Raw genomic sequence first — 19,516 nt, 5'->3', positions numbered from 1 at the left:
GGATGTCATGTAAATATCACTGTCGACCCTAGGAAGGTTTCAACGGTAGGATTTTCCACTGTCGGAGCCCACTGTGATGTGTTTGCCTTACATCTACACCGTCCATCCATTTTAACAGCTCATTTCAGGGATGATCCCATAATTGAAACAGATGCAAATCTTAGCTGGACCATACCATTGGAAACAGTGGTGATTGAGCATTCAAAACTTTTGATGGGCCGCAAAGTTTTGGATCAAGCTGATATTTGTGTTGTCCTTTTTGTCTAGGTCTTTGTGACCTTATAAACAAGTTATCATTCCACTAAGGTTTTAATTGTGAGTATTCAACCACTACCAATTCTTTAGGGCCTGTTTGGACAGTGGTATTAAGTAGTATTAAATGGGATTGCATTGCTAAGCCCAAGGAGTAAGCTTGGCCAGCACCATGGGCCTTGCACAAAAAACCGAAGCCTGAGCAAGGAATTTTATTCTTTTTGTTATTATTATTATTATTATTTTTTGGCGTCTACTTAGACAACCTGGGCTACATTTGATCAAACTGTTATTTCCCGGCATGAATGTTCTAATCTATCCGTCGATCAATGGCTCGTGCATGTGCAATAAGTAAAAGTGCACAAATGAAACTACATGCAAGATCTTGCATGTGTTGCTTAACCAGGGATTGGAACGGCATATATTAAGGATAAACACAGATGCATATGAAGTTGGCCAGGTAGGGCTAAAATGCCGTAAGCTGAGGCCTGCCCAAATTGAAGCTCAAAGCCCAGTCAAAATTTGGGCCGAATTTACCTACCCGGCCCATTGCTACCCCTAATCGCTCCTATACCTTGAACTTCGACATAAAAATCTTGGACTTCACTATTTCACACCGTTAGCTGGCACCCGTTGTTGAGAGAGATAGAGAGAGAGAGAATGGATGCTAGGCTTCATGAAGCACCTCTAATGGGGGATGTTGATTCCTTGACAAGATTACTTGCAGGAAATGCTCAGTTTTTTCCCGAACCCCTTTGCACAACATAGCTGCTCTATTTGGGCACGTTGTGTTTGCAAAGGCAATCTTAAGTAGAAATTCGGAACTTGCCAGCTTATTAGACTCTGAACAATCCTCACCTTTGCACTTGGCAGCAGTGAAAGGGCATTTAAAGATGGTAAAAGAGCTCTTGAAGATCAACCCTGATATGTGCCTTGTTTGTGACCAAGATGGAAGGACTCCTCTCCATGCAGCAGCACTCAAAGGCCCGGTGGAGGTGGTGAAGGAGCTAGTTCATGCAAATGGAATAACAACTCGGGTTTTGACAGGTCACAGGGAGCCAATTTTGCACCTGTGAGTCATAACTGCTTTGAGTCCGTGAAGTCGCTGTTAGATTATGCATGGAATTGTGGAGATGATGAGTTTGTGAAAATGAAGGATGATGATGACAACACCATCCTCATCGCGCGGTTGCTAAGAAGCATTTCCCAGTATGAATCTTCTTCTCTTCTTCTTTTCTTCTTCAACATTAACAACCATCTATAATAGATTTTTTTTTTTTCATATCTATTTACTTATTGAGCTTTATCTTTGCTATAGAAGTAATAGGGAACTGAAAGTAACATCTTAGGATATACGGACTTCCAATCACTATGTATTGATTCACATAGTTTTAGAAGCGAGAACTTGTTTACCTTGACTTTTTTCCTAGTATCCCTTGTTGCATATCCTTTAAAACTTTAAAACTTCACTCTTAGATCTTTCTCACCTCTCCCTTTAGCTTGCATGCGCTGAAGCTGCAACTGTAAACTCTCATTTGTATCCAGTCTTGTAATTTGAGCACCCTAAAGCTAGTATCCAATCGTGGGCATAGTCCATTATAACACCTATACTATTTGCTTAATATAGAGTATTAACCAAATATGCATAAGACTCCGAGAAAGATATCAATTAAATTAGGGTTTTGTCTTCGTTGTTGATATTCATCTCCATGCTTATCAACTTGCAAAACAATTTATTAAAGACGTTAATATGCTTAGAGAGATCCGACCCTTCTGCCATCTTTAGAGCGTAAAGTTGTCTCTTCGGAAATAAATTATTGGAGAGTACCTTCGTCATGTAGATGCTCTTCATCTTCGACCATAATCCTTTTGTGGTCATCTTGTCGATAACATTATAAAGAATTTCGTCAGCCAAGCACAATTGAATTGCGTTAATTTCCCTCGAATTAAGTTTATCCCAATCATCTTCCTTTATAGTTTCAGGACGATGTACTTTTCCAAGGAGTGCCTGCTACAACCCATGTTGAATTAGGAGGGCTTTCATGTTCAACTTCTATAATTCAAATTTTTTATTAAGTGTGAACTTCTCAATCTCGAACTTCACATTCGATCCCTTCGAAGTCATGTCATACACCTTGGTTGAACCAAGAAAGAAATTTGCACAAAATTAAAGACACCCGATAAACACTATCCATCCCTTACTTGACCCTTTTTTTTGCTTTTTTTTTTTTTTTTGTAGCCACTCTTTTTCCAAGCAATGGATGGGATGGTTATGATTTCCTTTTTAAAAAAAAGTGACTCTTCATAAGCAATATATGATTAGATCCAAAAATAGATTTTGAAATTGTTATTTGGATGCATTTTTTGTAAATGATCTGGGCTATCCCAATTGAAGGCTAGTAATTATACAGTTAGGACTGTTGGATTAGTGAGATATTTAAAATCTGTTGAACTTACTTTAGTCTAGATCAAGGGTTGGATTATTGAAGTGTCTCAATGCAGTCTCTGAGAGCACTGGGCCATATCACCTCTTTTTTTATTTTTTATCGAAGAAATAACCATAAGAGAACTTTGCAGCTCACGAAGTTTTTGCTTACAAAAACTAAGATGAGGGATGATGTGAATGCCTTGAACGTGGACGGTCTCACAGCCTTGGATATTTTACTGGATAACTGTAGCGACTCGATGGATATGAAACTTGAAGGGATACCCCAAGGCGCTAGAGCTAGAAGAGGAGGAATGTTACATTTCACGGGAGACAATTGGGCAATTGAACGATTGCCTCCTACCAAGAATAGGTGGAAGAAGGGTGAATTAATGGTGGTTGCAACATTGATCTCTACTATCACATTCCAAGCTGGAATCAACCCTCCCTGTGAGTTTTGGCAGGATGACAATGAGAATTCGCAGGACAGTTCTAAAATCCACAGTGCAGGGGGGTCGATCATGGCCCATAAATATTCAGGCCTATACATATTATTCACAATTTTCATTGTGGTAGCGTTCATTGCATCATTGATAGTAATCTTATTGCTGGCAAGTGGATTCCCTCTCAAGCTACGTGCCTTGGTAATGATCACATGGTTGAGCATGTCTTCAATGATCGTTGCTTATGGGCTAGCCATTTTTACAATCACCACTGGAGAATCCTTTCGTTTTGGCTACATCATTCTCGGTTCATTACTTGGGTGGCTCTTATTGAATGGTCTACTCTTTGCAGCACATTCCTTTCACTCCATTATAAGGTTTTTGAGGAAACTTATATCCCTCATATATGTGTGTATATACAGAAACAAGCCACTGTTAATGAATGTGACCAATGTTAATGTTGGGCACGATGATGTTGAGATCTGCATTAAACAATACTAATGTACATGCAGATGCATATATGTGTATTTATATTAACGTGTATTGCTTTTCTTTGTTGTACCTTGGGGTTATATTACTACATGTAACATGGAGTTTGTGATCAAGTCCTCTTTTCAAATAAAGCTATGCTTCTAAAGGCTACAACATATCTTAAATGGTAAGGAAAGCCTTCAGGTGTGTGTGTGTATATATATATCATCCATCCCCCCTCTCACGCTGTGTTTGATTGTAATGAGAAATTTACCACTGTACGACCCATTTATGGCCCATTTACATTTTGAAGCCCACTTCTTTTTTCCTCACCAGAACAAGCCCCAGCTGTACGGATGAGTTGCCGAAGGACGAAAATGGCCCTGCTTTTTCCTTCAAGCGGATCGCCTGGTGCTCGAAGACGAGCGCTGACGCTCCTCGAACTCCAAGTTGTACGAACCGTTCAAAAGAGATCAAAGTTACATGGCCCCACAGTTATGTATTTATTATATCCACAACGTTCATCCATATTTCGAGATCATTTCGGAGCATTATTTTACAAAAAAAAAAAAAATCATATCCAAAGATCAACTGGACCACACCACAAAGAGCAGCGGAAAATTGATTTTCACCATTGAAAATTTTGTAGGGCCCACCATAACATTTATTTTCCATCCAATCTATTCATAAGGTCACAAAGACATGGATGAAGAGGAAAAATAAATTTCATAATGATCCAAAACTTCTGTGACCCCTAAAAGGGTTTCAATGGTAGACGTTCGATCCTCCACTACCTTTTACAATGTGGTCCACTTGTAAGCTAGATCTGTCTTATTTTTCGACTAAAGCCTTAATACGAGTTCACCAAATAGATGGACGGTTTGGATATAACACATACCTCATAATGGGGCCCATAAAAATAGGTGGGGATTACAACAGGGAAAAAAAATAAGAACCAGCGAGTTGGGGTCGACCGGGCCAACTCGATCAACCGGGTCAGAGCTGGACCTATGGCTACGGATTATACTCGTAGCCATAATGGTAGTGCTGTGCACTTTTTATCATTATTTATTTATTTATTTATTTTTATGTGGAGAACTTTATTCTACCTACATTTTTCTCTAATACATATTTATATAAATATGTATATATATGCATATTAAAAAAAATTCTCTCTTTTTTTTTTCATTTCTTTCTTTATTCATTTAACAAGAATATTTTCTACACCAAAATTAGTTACTTGGCATACCACATATGATTTTAGGGTAGGAGAAGCTACTTTAGCCAACCAACCTGGTTATTTTTCCAAGATTCCATCAAGTCGATGGTCGAAAATCCATTTCATTCACTTCACGGTTAATTTCAATTAGTTCGCGGTCTATTTCATTCATTTCATTCACTTTGCGTTCAACTCAATTCATATCACGATTAATTCCCTTCACTTCACGTTGAATTCCATGCATTTCGCGATCAATTCCCTTCACTTCATGGTCAATTCCATGCATTTCACGGTCAATTCCCTTCACTTCACGGTCATTTCCATGCATTTCACAGTCAATTCCGGCGATTCCGCTTCACTTCACGGTCATTTCCATGCATTTCACGGTCAATTCCGGCGATTCCACTTCACTTAATGGTCATTTCCATGTATTTCATGGCCAATTCCGGCGATTCCACTTCACTTAACAGTCATTTCCATGCATTTCATGGCCAATTCCCTTCACTTCACGGTCATTTCCTTGCATTTCATGGTCAAAATTCATGGAATTGACTGTGAAATGCATGGAAATGACTATGAAGTGAAGCAGAATCACCGGAATTAACTGTCGAAATTAACCATGAAATACATGGAAATGATCGTGAAGTGAAGGGAATTGACTGTGAAATGCATGGAAATGACTGTGAAGTGAAGCGGAATTGTCAGAATTGACCGTGAAATGCATGGAAATGACCGTGAAGTGAAGGGGAATCAGCGTAATTGACCGTGAAATGCATGAAAATGACCATGAAGTGAAGGAAATTAACCATGAAATGCATGGAAATAACCTTGAAGTGAAGGGAATTGACCGTGAAATACATGGAAATGACCGTGAAGTGAAGGGGAATCGCCATAATTGACCGTGAAATGCATGGAATTGACCGTGAAGTAAAAAGAGTTAACCGTGAAATGCATGGAAATGACCGTGAAGTGAAGGGGAATCGCCGTAATTGACCATGAAATGCATGGAATTGATCGTGAAGTGAAGGGAATTGACCGTGAAATACATAGAAATGACCATGAAGTGAAGGGAATTTGACGGTGAAGTGAAGGGAATTGATCGTGAAATGCATAGAATTGACCATGAAGTAAAGGGAATTGACCGTGAAATGCATGGAAATGACCGTGAAGTGAAGGGAATTGACCGTGAAATGCATGGAAATGACCACCGTAATTGATCGTGAAATGCATGGAATTGACCGTGAAATGCATCGAAATGACCGTGAAGTGAAGTGGAATCGACGGAATTGACTGTGAAGTGAAGGGAATTAACTGTGAAATGCATGGAATTGACCGTGAAGTGAAGGGAATTGACCGTGAAGTGAAGAGAATTGACCGTTAAATGCATGGAAATGACCGTGAAGTGAAGGAAATTGACCGTGAAATGCATGGAAATGACCGTGAAGTGAAGCGGAATCGCTGGTATTGACCGTGAAATGCATGGAAATGACGGTGAAGTGAAGGGAATTGACCATGAAATGCATGGAAATGACCGTGAAGTGAAGGAAATTGATCGTGAAATGCATGGAAATGACCGTGAAGTGAAGCGGAATCGCCAGAATTGACTGTGAAATGCATGAAAATGACCGTGAAGTGAAGCGAAATCGGCGGAATTGACCGTGAAATGCATGGAAATGGCCGTGAAGAAGGGAATTGACCCTGAAATGAATTGAGTTGACCGCGAAGCGAATGAAATGAATGAAATTGACTGCGAACTGATTGAAATTGACCGCGAAGTGAATGAAATGGATTTTCGACCATCGACTTGATGGAATCTTGGAAAATAACTAGGTTGATTGGCTAAAGTAGCTTCTCCTACCCCAAAATCATATGTGGTACATCAAGTAACTAATTTTGGTATAGAAAATATTCTTGTTAAATGAATAAAGTTAAAAATGGAAAAAGAGAGAGAGAGAGAGAGAGAGAGAGAGAGAGAGAGAGAGAGAGAGAGAGAGAGAGAGAGAGAGAAAATCATATGCTAAAGTGAGCTAAAAATAGTAGATGGCATGGATATACAACAAATATATGAAGGTGGCATATGCTAAAGTGAGCTAAAAATAGTAGATGGCATGGATATACAACAAATATATGAAGGTGGGCCAATGGTAAGGAAACACTCACTATCTTGTTACCCTTTGTACACCAGATCCACCACTGAACAGTGTACTCCTAGATAACAATGTTAGCCTGGCAAATTCTATGATCCCCAATATGTGTCCTATCCACACAGCCCATCTAATTTTTCGGATAATTTTAAGGCATGAGATAAAAAAGAGGCAAACCTAAAGCTTCAGTGGACCATACCATAACAAACTGCGGAATAATAAGGCCCATTGTTAAAACCTTCTTGGCCCAGCATGTTGTCTATCTACTATCTTATTAATAAGGTCACACAGACCTCGATGAAAGTAAAAACACAAATATCAGCTTGATCCAGAACTTTTGTCATCCCAGCAAGTTTTCAATGGTGGGTTTTAATTATTCCTCACTGCTTTCCATGGCATGGACCACTTAAGCTTTGGATCTGCTTCATTTTTTAGCTCATTCCCTAAAAATGCTTTGGAAAAATTGATAAATAGTGTGGATATAACACATACATCACGGTGAGGCTCACGTAGCTTTGCCAGGTTAACACAAATTTGGCTGTGTTGTCCGACCGCAACCCGAGTCTGTCTCAAAACCAATGCTCATCCTTCATCTTTTGAAGTGACCCACCGTGATGTATTCATGAGGTCCACTTTGATGATTAGATGTGTAATTTTATGTAATTGAAGTGGACTATACCAAGGAAAGAAATATGGAGCATAAGATTTTCTTATATACTATTTTTAATTGTGTGGTCCACCTTAACCATGGGTGAGGCTAATTTTCGGCCCCCAGGTCCAGCATGGGTGGACTCATCCGGTAGTTGGTGAGGATTTCACATTAACTCCACCATGGGTTCATCCAAGTCATAAATCTTCTTCATTTTTGAAACAACTTTTCCCATGACAATATTCATTAGCATTAATGAGGCAAGTAGGATGACAGTCAAACTAGCTGTGTGTCTAGTTGTGTGTGGGCATTTCTCTCTCTCTCTCTCTCTCTCTCTCTCTCTCTCTCTCTCTTCATTGTTGTGGGATTCTAGAATTAAGTGATTTAATGAAAGTAGTCAACGTTTATAGAGAGAGAGAGAGAGAGAGAGAGAGAGAGAGAGAGAGAGAGAGTATTCCCTCTGCTCCAACAGATGTCTGGTAGAATTCTACATGACCATCATCAAAAGAGATTGGCATGCATATACTTGCCTAAGGTTGTTTGGGGATACAGAACAACAATGCAAAGAACCCCATGCTACAAGAAAAAAAGGCTTTACCGGCTGCCAAACCCGCCCCTAAAAGCCCTAAAAACCGCCGACATAAGAATTAGCGGCGGTCGGATACGTGCCACTAAATGGGGGCGTCCTTGTGTGTTTTACCGGCGGTCGTACCTTTTTACCGGCAAAAAGCCATTAAAAGCTATGATAAACGCAGATAAAATTGTAACAAACGCTGCTAAAAGTTGCAACAAACGCCACGAAAGGTGTAACAAGTGCGGATAAAGCAATTGCTATATTGTTTTTAAATATTTAAAACCTAAAAAATGTTGCCCAACACAATTAAAAATGAATACTAAATAAATTGTATTATTTTACAATGAAAAACATATAATATTTACAATAATATGTTGAAAATATTCTAAGTACATATAAAAGAAATCCCTCCATCTAACCATCATCTATCTAGGTCCATAACCTGCAAGACAAAATAATAAAAAAATATATTAAGTACATTTCAACAATTTCATGTGATTTGGATAGCATATCATATGCCAATCAATGCCCTAGTAAGAACGCGTTCCTTCCCATACAAGTCAATGAAAGGAGGCGTCCATTCACTAGAAGCAACATGGTCAAATTCCAACCCATTTGATGTGTAACCCATTTTGGGATAACAGCCAAAAAGTAGGCTGATCTGTGATTTGGGATCAAAGCCAAGTGTGACTTTTGATAACTAAAAAAGAAAAGAAAAGATAAAAAAAAGAAAGAGGATCTGTTGCCTGCTAATAATGACACAAGAAAAGGAGATGTACCTGTGTCTTCTCAAGGGGACGGAATACAACAACCTCATATCCAATCATATCATGGCTGCCTCCTACAACAATGTTAACAAAAAAAATGAAATTAGCTATTTGCCACTAGCTACCCAAGATTTATAACAATGGGCATGTACACATGACTTCATGCCAGGTATGGCTAAATTGAAGCATTAGACACCATGTCCGTCTTTGACACCAACACAACAATATCTAAGAAGTCTTAAAATGAATGTTAGCTTCAGAAACAATTTTTGGCCCATTAAAAACCAATTTTATAAGAGGGGAAGGGAAGCTCGTTGAATGAATCAGTCTCTTCGGTCGTAGCTCAATCCATTGCTCCAGATGTTTGTTTATTGGAAAATGGGCTAGAGTCAAGAGCTGAAGTTGCAGAAGCGCACATTTCAGCGCCTGAGATTGAGAAAGCCGAAGAAGCTGAAGTTATAGATTCACCCATCTCTCTTGTAGTTGTAGCTGAGAAGCAGGATACTGTGGGCGATGCTTCAAATGTAGGCATTACTGTGTTACATGAGAAACAACAGATAGTGCCAGAACTGGTAGCTGGTGAAGGAGGAGCAGTTGCAGCTAAGGGAAACGGGTTTCAGGAAGATGGTGTTCTCATTCACAAGAATCCAAGTGCTAGAACTGAGGTTGGTGAATCAATTTTAGCTAAATTTATTGCTATGGATGTTTGTTTGGCAGAAAATGGGCAAAATCAGGGGACTGAAGTCATGGAGATGCATGTAGAAGCAGATGTCTCTTTGCTCGATGAGAAGCAGAAATCTGTGGGCAACGCTACGGATGCAGGCACTGCTTTGTTAGAGCAGAAGCAACGTATAGGACCAAAATTAGTAGCTGGTGAAGGAGAGTAAGTTGTGGCTGAGGAGAATGAAATTCATGAAGATGTTGTTGCATGCCACAAGAATCTGAGTGCTGTAATTGAGGATACGAAATCACAAGAATTTGAGGTAGTGGAAACACATGCATTGGTGCTTGAGACGACAAAAATTGAGGAAGCTGAAGTTGTAAAGATGTAGGGACTGCTTTTTCAGATGAGATGCAACAAACAGTTTCAAAGTTAGTAGCTGGTGAAGGGGAGGAAGTTGCAGCAGATCGGCATCAATTTACAGAAGATGGTCTTCCATGTAGCGAGAGTCCAAGTGCTGGCATTGAGGTAGGGAAATTAAATTCAGCTCAAGTTATTGACATGGATGTTTGTTTGCCAGAAAATGGGCAAAACCCAGATTCTGAAGTTCAGGAAATGCATGTAGAAGAACCCAGAATCTGAAGTTTTGGAAATTCAACTCAAGTTATTGATAGGTGAGAAGCTTTTTTAAACATGGTCCATCCATCAATGATGATAGACACTGGTTCAATGGTCTGGATCATGAGACAATTGGGTTCCTATAAACTCCATGCATAAGAGAGAAGTTTCCTTCCAGACACGAACAAATCGAGACTTACTTTAAAAAACAAACACACACACACACACACACACACACATACACACACACACACACACACATATATATATACATATATAATATTTGTTACCTTAATGTGAAGGTTGATTATCGTGATTGAGTCAGTAATAATGGCCTCTTTTTCCGTAATTGGATGATTTGGGATCAAATCCATGACCTCAACCAAGGATCGTCTTTGGGTCCCATGTTTGTGGCCCATTCCTGAAAGACCATTACTCAAATGATAAACAATTCATAGAAGAAAAAAAAAACAAAACAAATTCATGAATTAGATACATTACGTGAAAAACTCAGGCTATTTTTAAAGTTGGCCATGACCTGCAAAATATATGGAAGGCTAAAAAATATATGATTTTGTATCACCTTTCCCAATCCAAACATGCATGCTTAGTTGGATCTATGAGACAGCCCAATTATGAAACATAAAATTAGCACGGAAATGGGTTTATGAAGTAGTTCATCAAACTAATCCTAAATTGTACAATGGAGTGTAGTAGGTGGACTCATCGATTCTAGTTCATGAATACCCCGAACAACGAACTCGAAGCGAATGCCATCCAATGAAAATGGACAAACTACAACACCAGACAATCCTTATCATCTGAGAAAGCAATCTTGACTTATCTCACATACCCTTTGAAGCTTTTGTGTTTGGGACCAAGCTTCTTGAAGACAGAATACCAACTTCAATACATGCTTCTTCAGCTCCTAATCAGCTCTCCGGTGTTTCTCCAACTGTTTGATAAACAGGGGAGATTTGGTTACATAAAAGATGGAACAAACATTCAAAACTCTAGTATTCACGATCTCATAAGATGGGCCTCATGTACAATTGTTGTCCAAGCAGCTTAATCAAATGTTGCACATTTCCAAACCAAATCACAAAACTCAAGCAATATTATGCAAGACCCAAAGACAATTACCACTTCATGCATTGCCTGAACAACTCTAATTTCTTGCCAATATTCATTTGGTGACTTTAAAAGTAGAAATATTAAAAGTTATTAAATAGATAAAAATTATAAAGAAAAGGCTACCTGGCTAGGCTCGTTTATCAACACAGGCTGGAATCGTCGAGCTAATGCTTTATCCTTTTCAAAATGCATCCTGTATTCATAAATAGAACCTGAAGGTTCCTGGTGTGTGCCGCCCTGCAATTGGATGAGCTCCAGTGTATTGTGCAAATTTCAAAACAGAGTAATGGGTGTCTATAACTATGGACCCACCTCTCATAGTTGTTGCATGAGGGGGAAGCACCAGTATATGACTACTAGTTAGAGTAAACGCTTACAGGAATCCTCTTTGGATATTTCCCCCTAATTCTAGCAGCCTCAGTACACCTTTTCTCTGCATACATTCTGCTTTAAAAGGGATGTTTCTAGGGACAATGTGCAGCTTGGTTGCTGCTCCAAGGTAGCTACATCCTGGTGTATCAACATAAAAAACAATAAATACTCCTTAATAAATAGCTTAGCAAATAATTCACCACTAAGAATCCATACCAAAACTATTTGTGAGGGTGCATCCGTATCTGGACAAGAGTAAGGGAATTGGATACAGAGAGGTTCAGAATTAGAATCAAAATGGCTTTGGATACAGAGAGGTTCAGAGTTAGAATCCCACACCTGAAGATTGCCTTTATATGATTTAAATGATAAATATAATCAAATAAAGGAAAAGACTACAAATTCATTTATCTGATCTAGGCATGATTTATTGTCAGTTCAGGTTTCATGGGCCTGAATCCAACCCCAATTAGTAAATCCGATTAAATTGGGTCAGTCAGTTTGGGTGCACATGCTCCCACATATTCATATAGTAAAATCTCCTTGACACGAGTGGTGAAAACAATTGAAAACTTTATATATTTAACAGGACCACCGCATGAATGAAGATCAACGGTTCTAAATTCCATACAACTCAGGCCCAGATTTGGTTATGCAGGTTGTTGGCCTCATAGGCCCAACCATACACATGCCAAAAATCTTCCTGGTTGAATGATCCTAGCTTTTCAGTCAGTGGCCTGCAAATAGTTAATGAGAAGAATACATCCACTGTCTACATTGAATGAAAGGTTATATCAAAATGAGGAAAAACTGAGAAATGACTGGATGGAATTTTATGCTTGCCAAGAAAGACAACAACAACAACAACTATGGCATTTGAACTAGATTTGAAGCTCTAAAATCACATGACTATTAGGTCTCAAAACCAGCTATAATGTACTAAACAACCATCAATTCATCATATGATATCATCAACTGCACAAATATCTGCTACCATCTTCAGAATCTCTCTTCTCAGTGGCTGCAACGTCTAAGAGTGCTTTAAACTCAAGCGCAATCATTACATCCATTTCAAAACCTGCCAACATGTAAGAAGCTATGTGAAGCATATAAAGTAAGAAAGTTATAGAGAATTAGAGTAGTAAATATAAATGAGCCCTTGAGATGAGATTGAGCAAGATCTCACTGTTGAATTAACTCTTTTATTTCTTTCTACATCTTCACAACAAAAGGTCAGGTCATCCATGTTTAGGCCATAGAAACTTTGGCTCTCTAAATGCCAAATAATTTTGAATCCAAAAATCCAAAAAATGGATTTGAATTTTGAATTTCTGCAGTTGAGGCCTTAGGAATTTAAAAACCCAAAATGAAAGTTACTGTTTTCTAGCATTGGAGAGCCAAATTCAAAGAAATAAAAACAACCAAATGCCATTTCAGAGTAGTCTTCTAGAAAGAAAGGAAAAAAGGAAAAGAAAAGAAAAACCCACTTGAGTTCTTTGAAATATGTCAAAATAATAATCTAAAAAGAAAAAAGAAAACTGTCAATATCCAAATAGAAGAAACAAAAGAAAACAGTCCTACAAACTAAAAACAGTCCTGGCATTGCATGATAAATTGTATGATACATGAAGATGTAAGGGATGGAAAAAAAAATCAGGCCATATTAAGAAGCATAAAAACAAAAAGAAATCCTAGGAGCCCTTGGGCTCTAATATGTTGATGGAGCATAACTGAGAAATTGCACTAAGAAGATAGCATTAACCATCTTATTTTTCCCTTCAAATTTGGACTGCTGATTATTTTACTTTCAACAATCCATACATCATACCCCAGTGACTTGACGAAATGCTCAACATCATACACACCTCGAAAACCACTGATTAAAGGATAAGACATTATCACTCTAGTTAGTCTAGCAATATAATCAAATTGGGTCATATGGATACAAGAAAGATAACTCAGAATTGAAAAATAAAAATAAAATTAGTAGGCACAAGTTTCTGCAAGATGTACGAGACAGGAACATGTAAAATTGTATCTATGTAAACAAAGGTAGCATGAATCCACTATTTTTCAGTTGTAGCAGGAAAACTGTAATTCAAATAGTGATTTCAAATGCAGATGAACATTATGTGCAGCATCCACCCAAGATTTCTATATCAGCCCAAACTAAAGAATCTGATGGACAACAAGTTTGGAGTTCTCTAAATGACTTTTTTTCCTATATTATTGTGTCACAGTTCATCATAACATGAATGATGTTCCAATGCACCTCTTTGTACATGTAGGGCATACTGTTGAGGTTCTAGCTGCTGATTTGAAGAAACCCACACTAGGTGGGTGGTCCTAAAAATTGTTCAGATCAGAAGACTCTCAAGTCTGAGATCGGTAGAACCATCAGAAGAAAACAACATCAATCCAAACTAGAGTCACGGCTAGAATGGTTTAGAATTCCAATCTTGAAATCTTTTGAGACAACCCATCCATAGTGGGAACCATCACACCAATAGTCTAGATTTGCCACAAAAAAGGGCCTCCATTTTGCAAATGAGATGCATCAGGATAATATTCAAGTTCCGATGCATCAGGACCTTACAGTTCATTCCATGCTTCTAAGCATCCCATGCTAACCAAGTTCATTCAAGCCATAGATCAAACCCTCTTCTAGCATATTGGATGTCCCTTGGTTGGAGGAACTGAGCAGGCATCATTTGTTTCCACCCTAATTATCCATCCATTTTAATTTTCAAGTCCTACCGAAAAGGAACCTCGAAACAGAGGCGAACATGAAATGGTTCCTGTTTCTCTCAATGCCTTGAACAATGGGTAGTTAGATGCTTCTGGATGCGGTTCCATATACTCTGTCAAATCAAATGAAACCTGTTCAAAAGATAAAACACAACATTTAATCCAAGGCCCAAGATTATAGCTACACATGTACTTACATTCATAGGGAAATAAAACTCCTTGATTTTAATCAAGAAACCTAATAACAACGATTGTGCATAACTCAGAGGGAACTAGCATAAAGCACTCAACGTCCAATGGTGCAGATTAGCTATAAACCTTAGAAGTCAAACCAAATTTGGACGAATACACAAGTGAAGAAAAGAAAATTTGCATAGACTATGGTTTGTCACTTCCTTTCACTTAACATGGAAGGAACTGTTGGATTAGCTATAAACTGTAAATGATTCAAATTTGCATGAATGCATAAGAGACAAAAATAGATAAAACTCCTTGATCTCTAATACATATGAACAAGACCGATAAAAAGTCTATTCAACAAACAAAACAAGAATGAAATGAAAGACATGTAACAAATCAACCACCTGTAAACATGAACCACTTAACTCTTTACTATTGCTTCCATAAGTCATCCAGGCAATAATGCTCAGCTGATGAATCCAAGATACTCCAACATTTATGTATCCAGCCATTAGTAGATCAGCAGTTACTCCCACATACGAAGTAAAAACAGAAAATATCAAATTCTCACCTTGCACAAAAAGAAAAGAAAATATCAGATTCTTGCCCTACACAAAAAGATGAGACCTGGATATGTGGAGCCATAGGAAACTATGTAAAGAACAAAACAGTGAAATTCAAGTAAGCTAACATGTTCAAGGTCTGCAAGATCTAGAAATCTGCCTCACGAAAGTGGAAAAAAAGAAGAAGAAGAAGAAGAAGAAGAAGAGAAGCTAAAATACAGTGAGAATCAGCAAACAAAATGAAGAGGAGCTAAAAGACCCTGGTTACAAGTTCCAAAACCCAATATCAGGTTCAAGATGATGACACTGAACCATGCACCAAAAAAATCTACATCTAAGAGATGATTGTCTATAAAGATGAATTGGATCTAGGGACTCTCACTTCATGCCAAGGAACTACCCCATACGAGCTTCCCATTGGCCGCATTTGTGCAGTTAAATAATGATGGAAATCTGGACAAAAAAAATATTCACTAGTATTAAAGAAAGCATCAAAAGACCTTGCTTTTGTCAGATAAATAATGTTGGCTACGGTCTCTAAAGTTGTTGCCATCGGATATACTCCAACGGTCATGACCATTATAACAGTCATCCCGTCGTAAATTGCCAGAAAACCATGACAAATCAATTTCATCTGTAGGCACCTCATCCATAACTTCAGCTGACAAACAATACTATGATTAGAAGATCATTGGATTGTAGAGATGAGGATCTCATGTCAAATGGACTGAATAGAAAGGCTCTAGAGTAAATATAACCAACCTACCTACTTGACAACACTCTCAAGCCTAACTGTGTGTGCCTGCGATATGAATGAAATCTACATTCAGACAACGAAAAAGTCCAAGCAATGTGAGAGAGGCAGAACACAAACCTGTTGTTCAGGCCCAGTAATTTGAAACTCTTCATCCATCATTAAGTTTTTATTGGCAACATTTATTTCATCCATAGATGGGCCAGGCAGAACTGTAGGCTCCTATGATTTCTGATCCTTCTTGGAAGGATCAAAATTTGAAGTCATATTGACCATCACTGAGATCCTTGGAACTGGATGGTTTCCATCTGTTTGGGAGAACAATTCCTGCAACCCTGTTACAGTACAAAGCAACAGGCATTGATTAATTACGGAAGAAATACCAATATTGGGTCATGAAAATAACTCTTGCAACAAAATGAGAGGTAAGACGAGCAAAATTTCAAGACCACCATAAGTTCTTAGAGGTATCCATGTTAAACATACCCCTCATGTATCCATGTATCCTACTCGCATATCAACCAAGACGTGCTTTACAATATCCATGTAACTTATGAAAGAATACCAATAATTTGTCTAATCATCATCTGAACCACCAGTTACTATCTTTTAGAATAAAAACTTGCTCATGATCTACATCCAATATCCACGTGTGGATTGCTTAATGAGTAGACTATCCTGATTTTTGTATGGACATTTTGATGGTGAGCCTCTCTACCTAGTGTTCAAATGTCCCACAAGCTTGCCACATTAGAATTTGCATTACATGTGAAGATGCAAATAGAGAAGGGCGTGTTAAGGGTTATAAATACTAAAATGTGATAAATTGTTGACATACTCATAAATTATAATGTACATTGCATTGTGGCTTAGATTGTGCCATGATTTTATTTTTTTTAAAATGTTGGCCTCACATGTGGAAGTATATATCATAAAATGCACTGGTTCCACGGCTCAGTTTAAACAGATTGTGTTTCAACTATAAGATCATGTGTTTGAGTGCCCATGTGGTGTGATGTGGGCGTGTGACTGTGTAAAAAAGGTATATTGTGTAAGTGCAGGGTTTATGAGTCCAAGAGTCACTATGTTACGAACCCCAATGGTTTATGAGTTCTATTGCTTTTGGTAAGTTGGTTAGGCTCTTAGCAATTGGTAAAAGAGCCAACACCACATACTGTGTTTGGGTCACGGAATAAGCCAGTTGCAGCTGCACAAAGTAACTGAGGACTAGACTAAAAGTAGCTCTGGTCTCGTGACTATTTGAAAACCAGTAGATTCAACATGTTGTGTGAGTCTCTAGAGGACAGGCAGTACAAAAAAAGGGGCCATGCCACACCTAGCTAAATGTAAACATATACAACACTGAAAAGCCAAAACCTGTAAAAGGCCTATACCTGAACAGAGGATAGATAGTTAAACTCACTTGGCCACTCAGAACAGTGGCAACCGCTGCACAAGAGCCAGAACCACGACTAAAGATCTGCAGCAACTTCAGCGGATTGGAAATTCTTCCCCCATGCGCCCCTCCAGTGCAAGGAGCAGGCAAGCGGATAATAAGCAGACACTGTACCATTGTTCCAGCAACCACAAGATTTTCAGCAGCTAACAGCTCAAACAAGAAATGCACAGCTCAAACAAAAAAAAAAAAGAGTTAAAAACATGCTTCAATATAAAAAATTTTAAGATTCAACAATATAAAAAAAATGTATAGAAACAATAACAAGGAAACATTTTCATGCATTATATACGGGGTTGTTTGCTAGACACTTAAAAATGAGTTCATCTCATTTTATTTACTCATAATATGTATTAGAGATAATGAATGTTGGTTATCGAGATTCTTTTTAATCCTGAAATGTGATCTCTAATACATGATAAAGATTGATGAATATGAGATGAACTCAATTTAGGCGTCTACCAAACAGTCCCTGAATGTGGACAACTTCTACATTAAATAGAGCACCACTAACAAACCCGTATTTGTTTAATGCTTTGTAGCTCTTCAGCCCCGTATTGTTGAGTCTCAGCCTATAGAAATTGAACAATAATAAAATCAGGACAAGATATACTGGTGTAGCATCAAAATACTAAATTCATGAAAGAGCCAAAACCTATGAGACACGACATGGATAGAGTAACATAGGCTAAACAAGTGCTATTCTAAACACTTGAGTGTCTTCCTTTGCCTTCCTAAGCTTCAACAAACCCTTGATCAGCCCATGGTAAACACTCACATCAAGCTATCTTATCCCCTCCATAAACCAAAGCAGCTAATGTTGCATTAGCAGCACTTATCCCTCTCTTACGCATTTCGTCAAACACCATTTATGCTTCATTCAGCTTCCCCTTTCTACACAACCAAGTGATCAACAGATTTCCATAAAAAAATCCTCAACCATAAAAATGCTATTAATAAATCATAAAATCAACAGATTTCCAACAGAAAAGGGGGGAAAAGTGAAGTTCGAAGGGATGGATCTGACTTTCTCTGTCCTTCTAAAAAATGCCAAATGCCTCCTTGAACTCAGAGATCTGATCATCCCCAAACTCACCTCTATCAGCGTCGATGTCGGCATGGACGGCAAACCGACCATCTTCAACGAAAGAGATAGAGAGAGGGAGAGAGAGGAAAATCGAGACTGAGAGCAAGAGAGGAACAATCGATTGAGGGGTGGAGGGACGTTGGAAAGAGAGAGACTTTCGGGATTTGTGGATGGGGCGCGCAATTTGGGGATGGGGCGATTTGGGAGAGAAGAGGGAAGAAGGGTTTTGGGAAAGAAATATTGGCGCGTGCACGATTTGGGGATGAGATGATCTGGGGAGAGAAGAGGGAAGATGGTTTTGGGAGATAAATTTTGCCTCTTGGATTTGGGGATGCTGGAGGTGAAAAGCCCTTTTTGTTTTTGCAGCGGTAGTGGCTTATTCATGTAGGGGCGGCCACATAAAAACGCCCCTCATTTTCCGTTTACATGGGTGGTTCGTTGTGGTCGCCTGTGGACGTGCGCCGCTGATGTGTAGATTTCTTGTAGTTTCCTTGGGGTATGGATGTGAAACGGTTCCTCCATGCACAATTGCTAGATAATCAATACTTATTAAGAGGAAAACAACAATAATAACAACAAACTATTTCACTAGGACAAACACATTTAAGGCATCTGCCCCTGAACAGTACATTAGTTCAAGAAGTAAACATTAATACATGATATATAGGATAAGCTGTTCACACCGATGTATTACCTAATCACCAATTACAATGGAACCGTAACATGAGAGGAAGAAAGATGACATATGAGATAACCGGAAGGATTTCAGTACAATCTAAGATATGCTTATAGCCCCCTGGAACAGCTATTACTGGAAGAAGAAATATGATGTTATTCAGATTAGCTTTGAAGTATCGTTAACTCACATCCTGAGAGAGGTCAACAGAGTGGCAGACAGTCTGGCCCGCCTAGGGAGCACCAATCAATCAATCTAGGTCTTCACATCCATCATAGACCTTCCGATCACTTCTCAAGGGGAAATTGTCCTAGATAGGACGG

At 38.6% G+C, this 19,516-nt stretch overlaps 2 protein-coding genes and 2 long non-coding RNA genes across 12 annotated transcripts; 1 reads left to right on the top strand and 3 right to left on the bottom strand.

Annotated features, from left to right (window-relative positions):
* Positions 1-723: 723 nt before the first annotated feature.
* On the top strand, positions 724-3,769 carry LOC131255023 (ankyrin repeat-containing protein BDA1-like). The gene is made up of 3 exons (XM_058255721.1): positions 724-728; positions 980-1,324; positions 2,805-3,769. Exons 1-3 carry the CDS (start codon positions 724-726, stop codon positions 3,619-3,621), a joined length of 1,167 nt encoding a protein of 388 aa, XP_058111704.1. The 3' UTR covers positions 3,622-3,769.
* A 4,780-nt stretch (positions 3,770-8,549) lies between these two features.
* On the bottom strand, positions 8,550-10,763 carry LOC131256354 (uncharacterized). Its single transcript, XR_009176766.1, has 4 exons — positions 10,725-10,763; positions 10,514-10,644; positions 8,957-9,018; positions 8,550-8,619 (listed from the first exon to the last, which is right to left on the bottom strand). It is a non-coding gene; the product is annotated as an uncharacterized LOC131256354 (long non-coding RNA).
* A 1,663-nt stretch (positions 10,764-12,426) lies between these two features.
* On the bottom strand, positions 12,427-18,809 carry LOC131255517 (uncharacterized). 9 transcript variants are annotated; one of them, XM_058256261.1, is made up of 4 exons: positions 18,527-18,809; positions 17,949-18,002; positions 17,369-17,538; positions 14,170-14,609 (listed from the first exon to the last, which is right to left on the bottom strand). In XM_058256261.1, exons 1-4 carry the CDS (start codon positions 18,566-18,568, stop codon positions 14,594-14,596), a joined length of 282 nt encoding a protein of 93 aa, XP_058112244.1. In that variant the 5' UTR covers positions 18,569-18,809; the 3' UTR covers positions 14,170-14,593. The 9 variants fall into 9 exon arrangements, 2 of the variants coding, with proteins under 2 accessions (XP_058112244.1, XP_058112243.1); XR_009176119.1 differs by lacking the exons at positions 14,170-14,609; positions 18,527-18,809 and adding an exon at positions 18,209-18,516 and having other exon boundaries at positions 16,591-17,538; XR_009176116.1 differs by lacking the exons at positions 14,170-14,609; positions 18,527-18,809 and adding an exon at positions 18,086-18,498 and having other exon boundaries at positions 16,591-17,538.
* Positions 15,686-16,553, bottom strand: LOC131255518 (uncharacterized). The gene is made up of 3 exons (XR_009176121.1): positions 16,095-16,553; positions 15,983-16,022; positions 15,686-15,881 (listed from the first exon to the last, which is right to left on the bottom strand). It is a non-coding gene; the product is annotated as an uncharacterized LOC131255518 (long non-coding RNA).
* Positions 18,810-19,516: the final 707 nt, after the last annotated feature.

Source organism: Magnolia sinica, chromosome 9 (assembly GCF_029962835.1).
Source record: "Magnolia sinica isolate HGM2019 chromosome 9, MsV1, whole genome shotgun sequence".
Lineage (NCBI taxonomy): Eukaryota > Viridiplantae > Streptophyta > Magnoliopsida > Magnoliales > Magnoliaceae > Magnolia > Magnolia sinica.
Note: the sequence above shows the minus strand (reverse complement) of the source record. Positions and strands in the feature narration are given on the sequence as shown.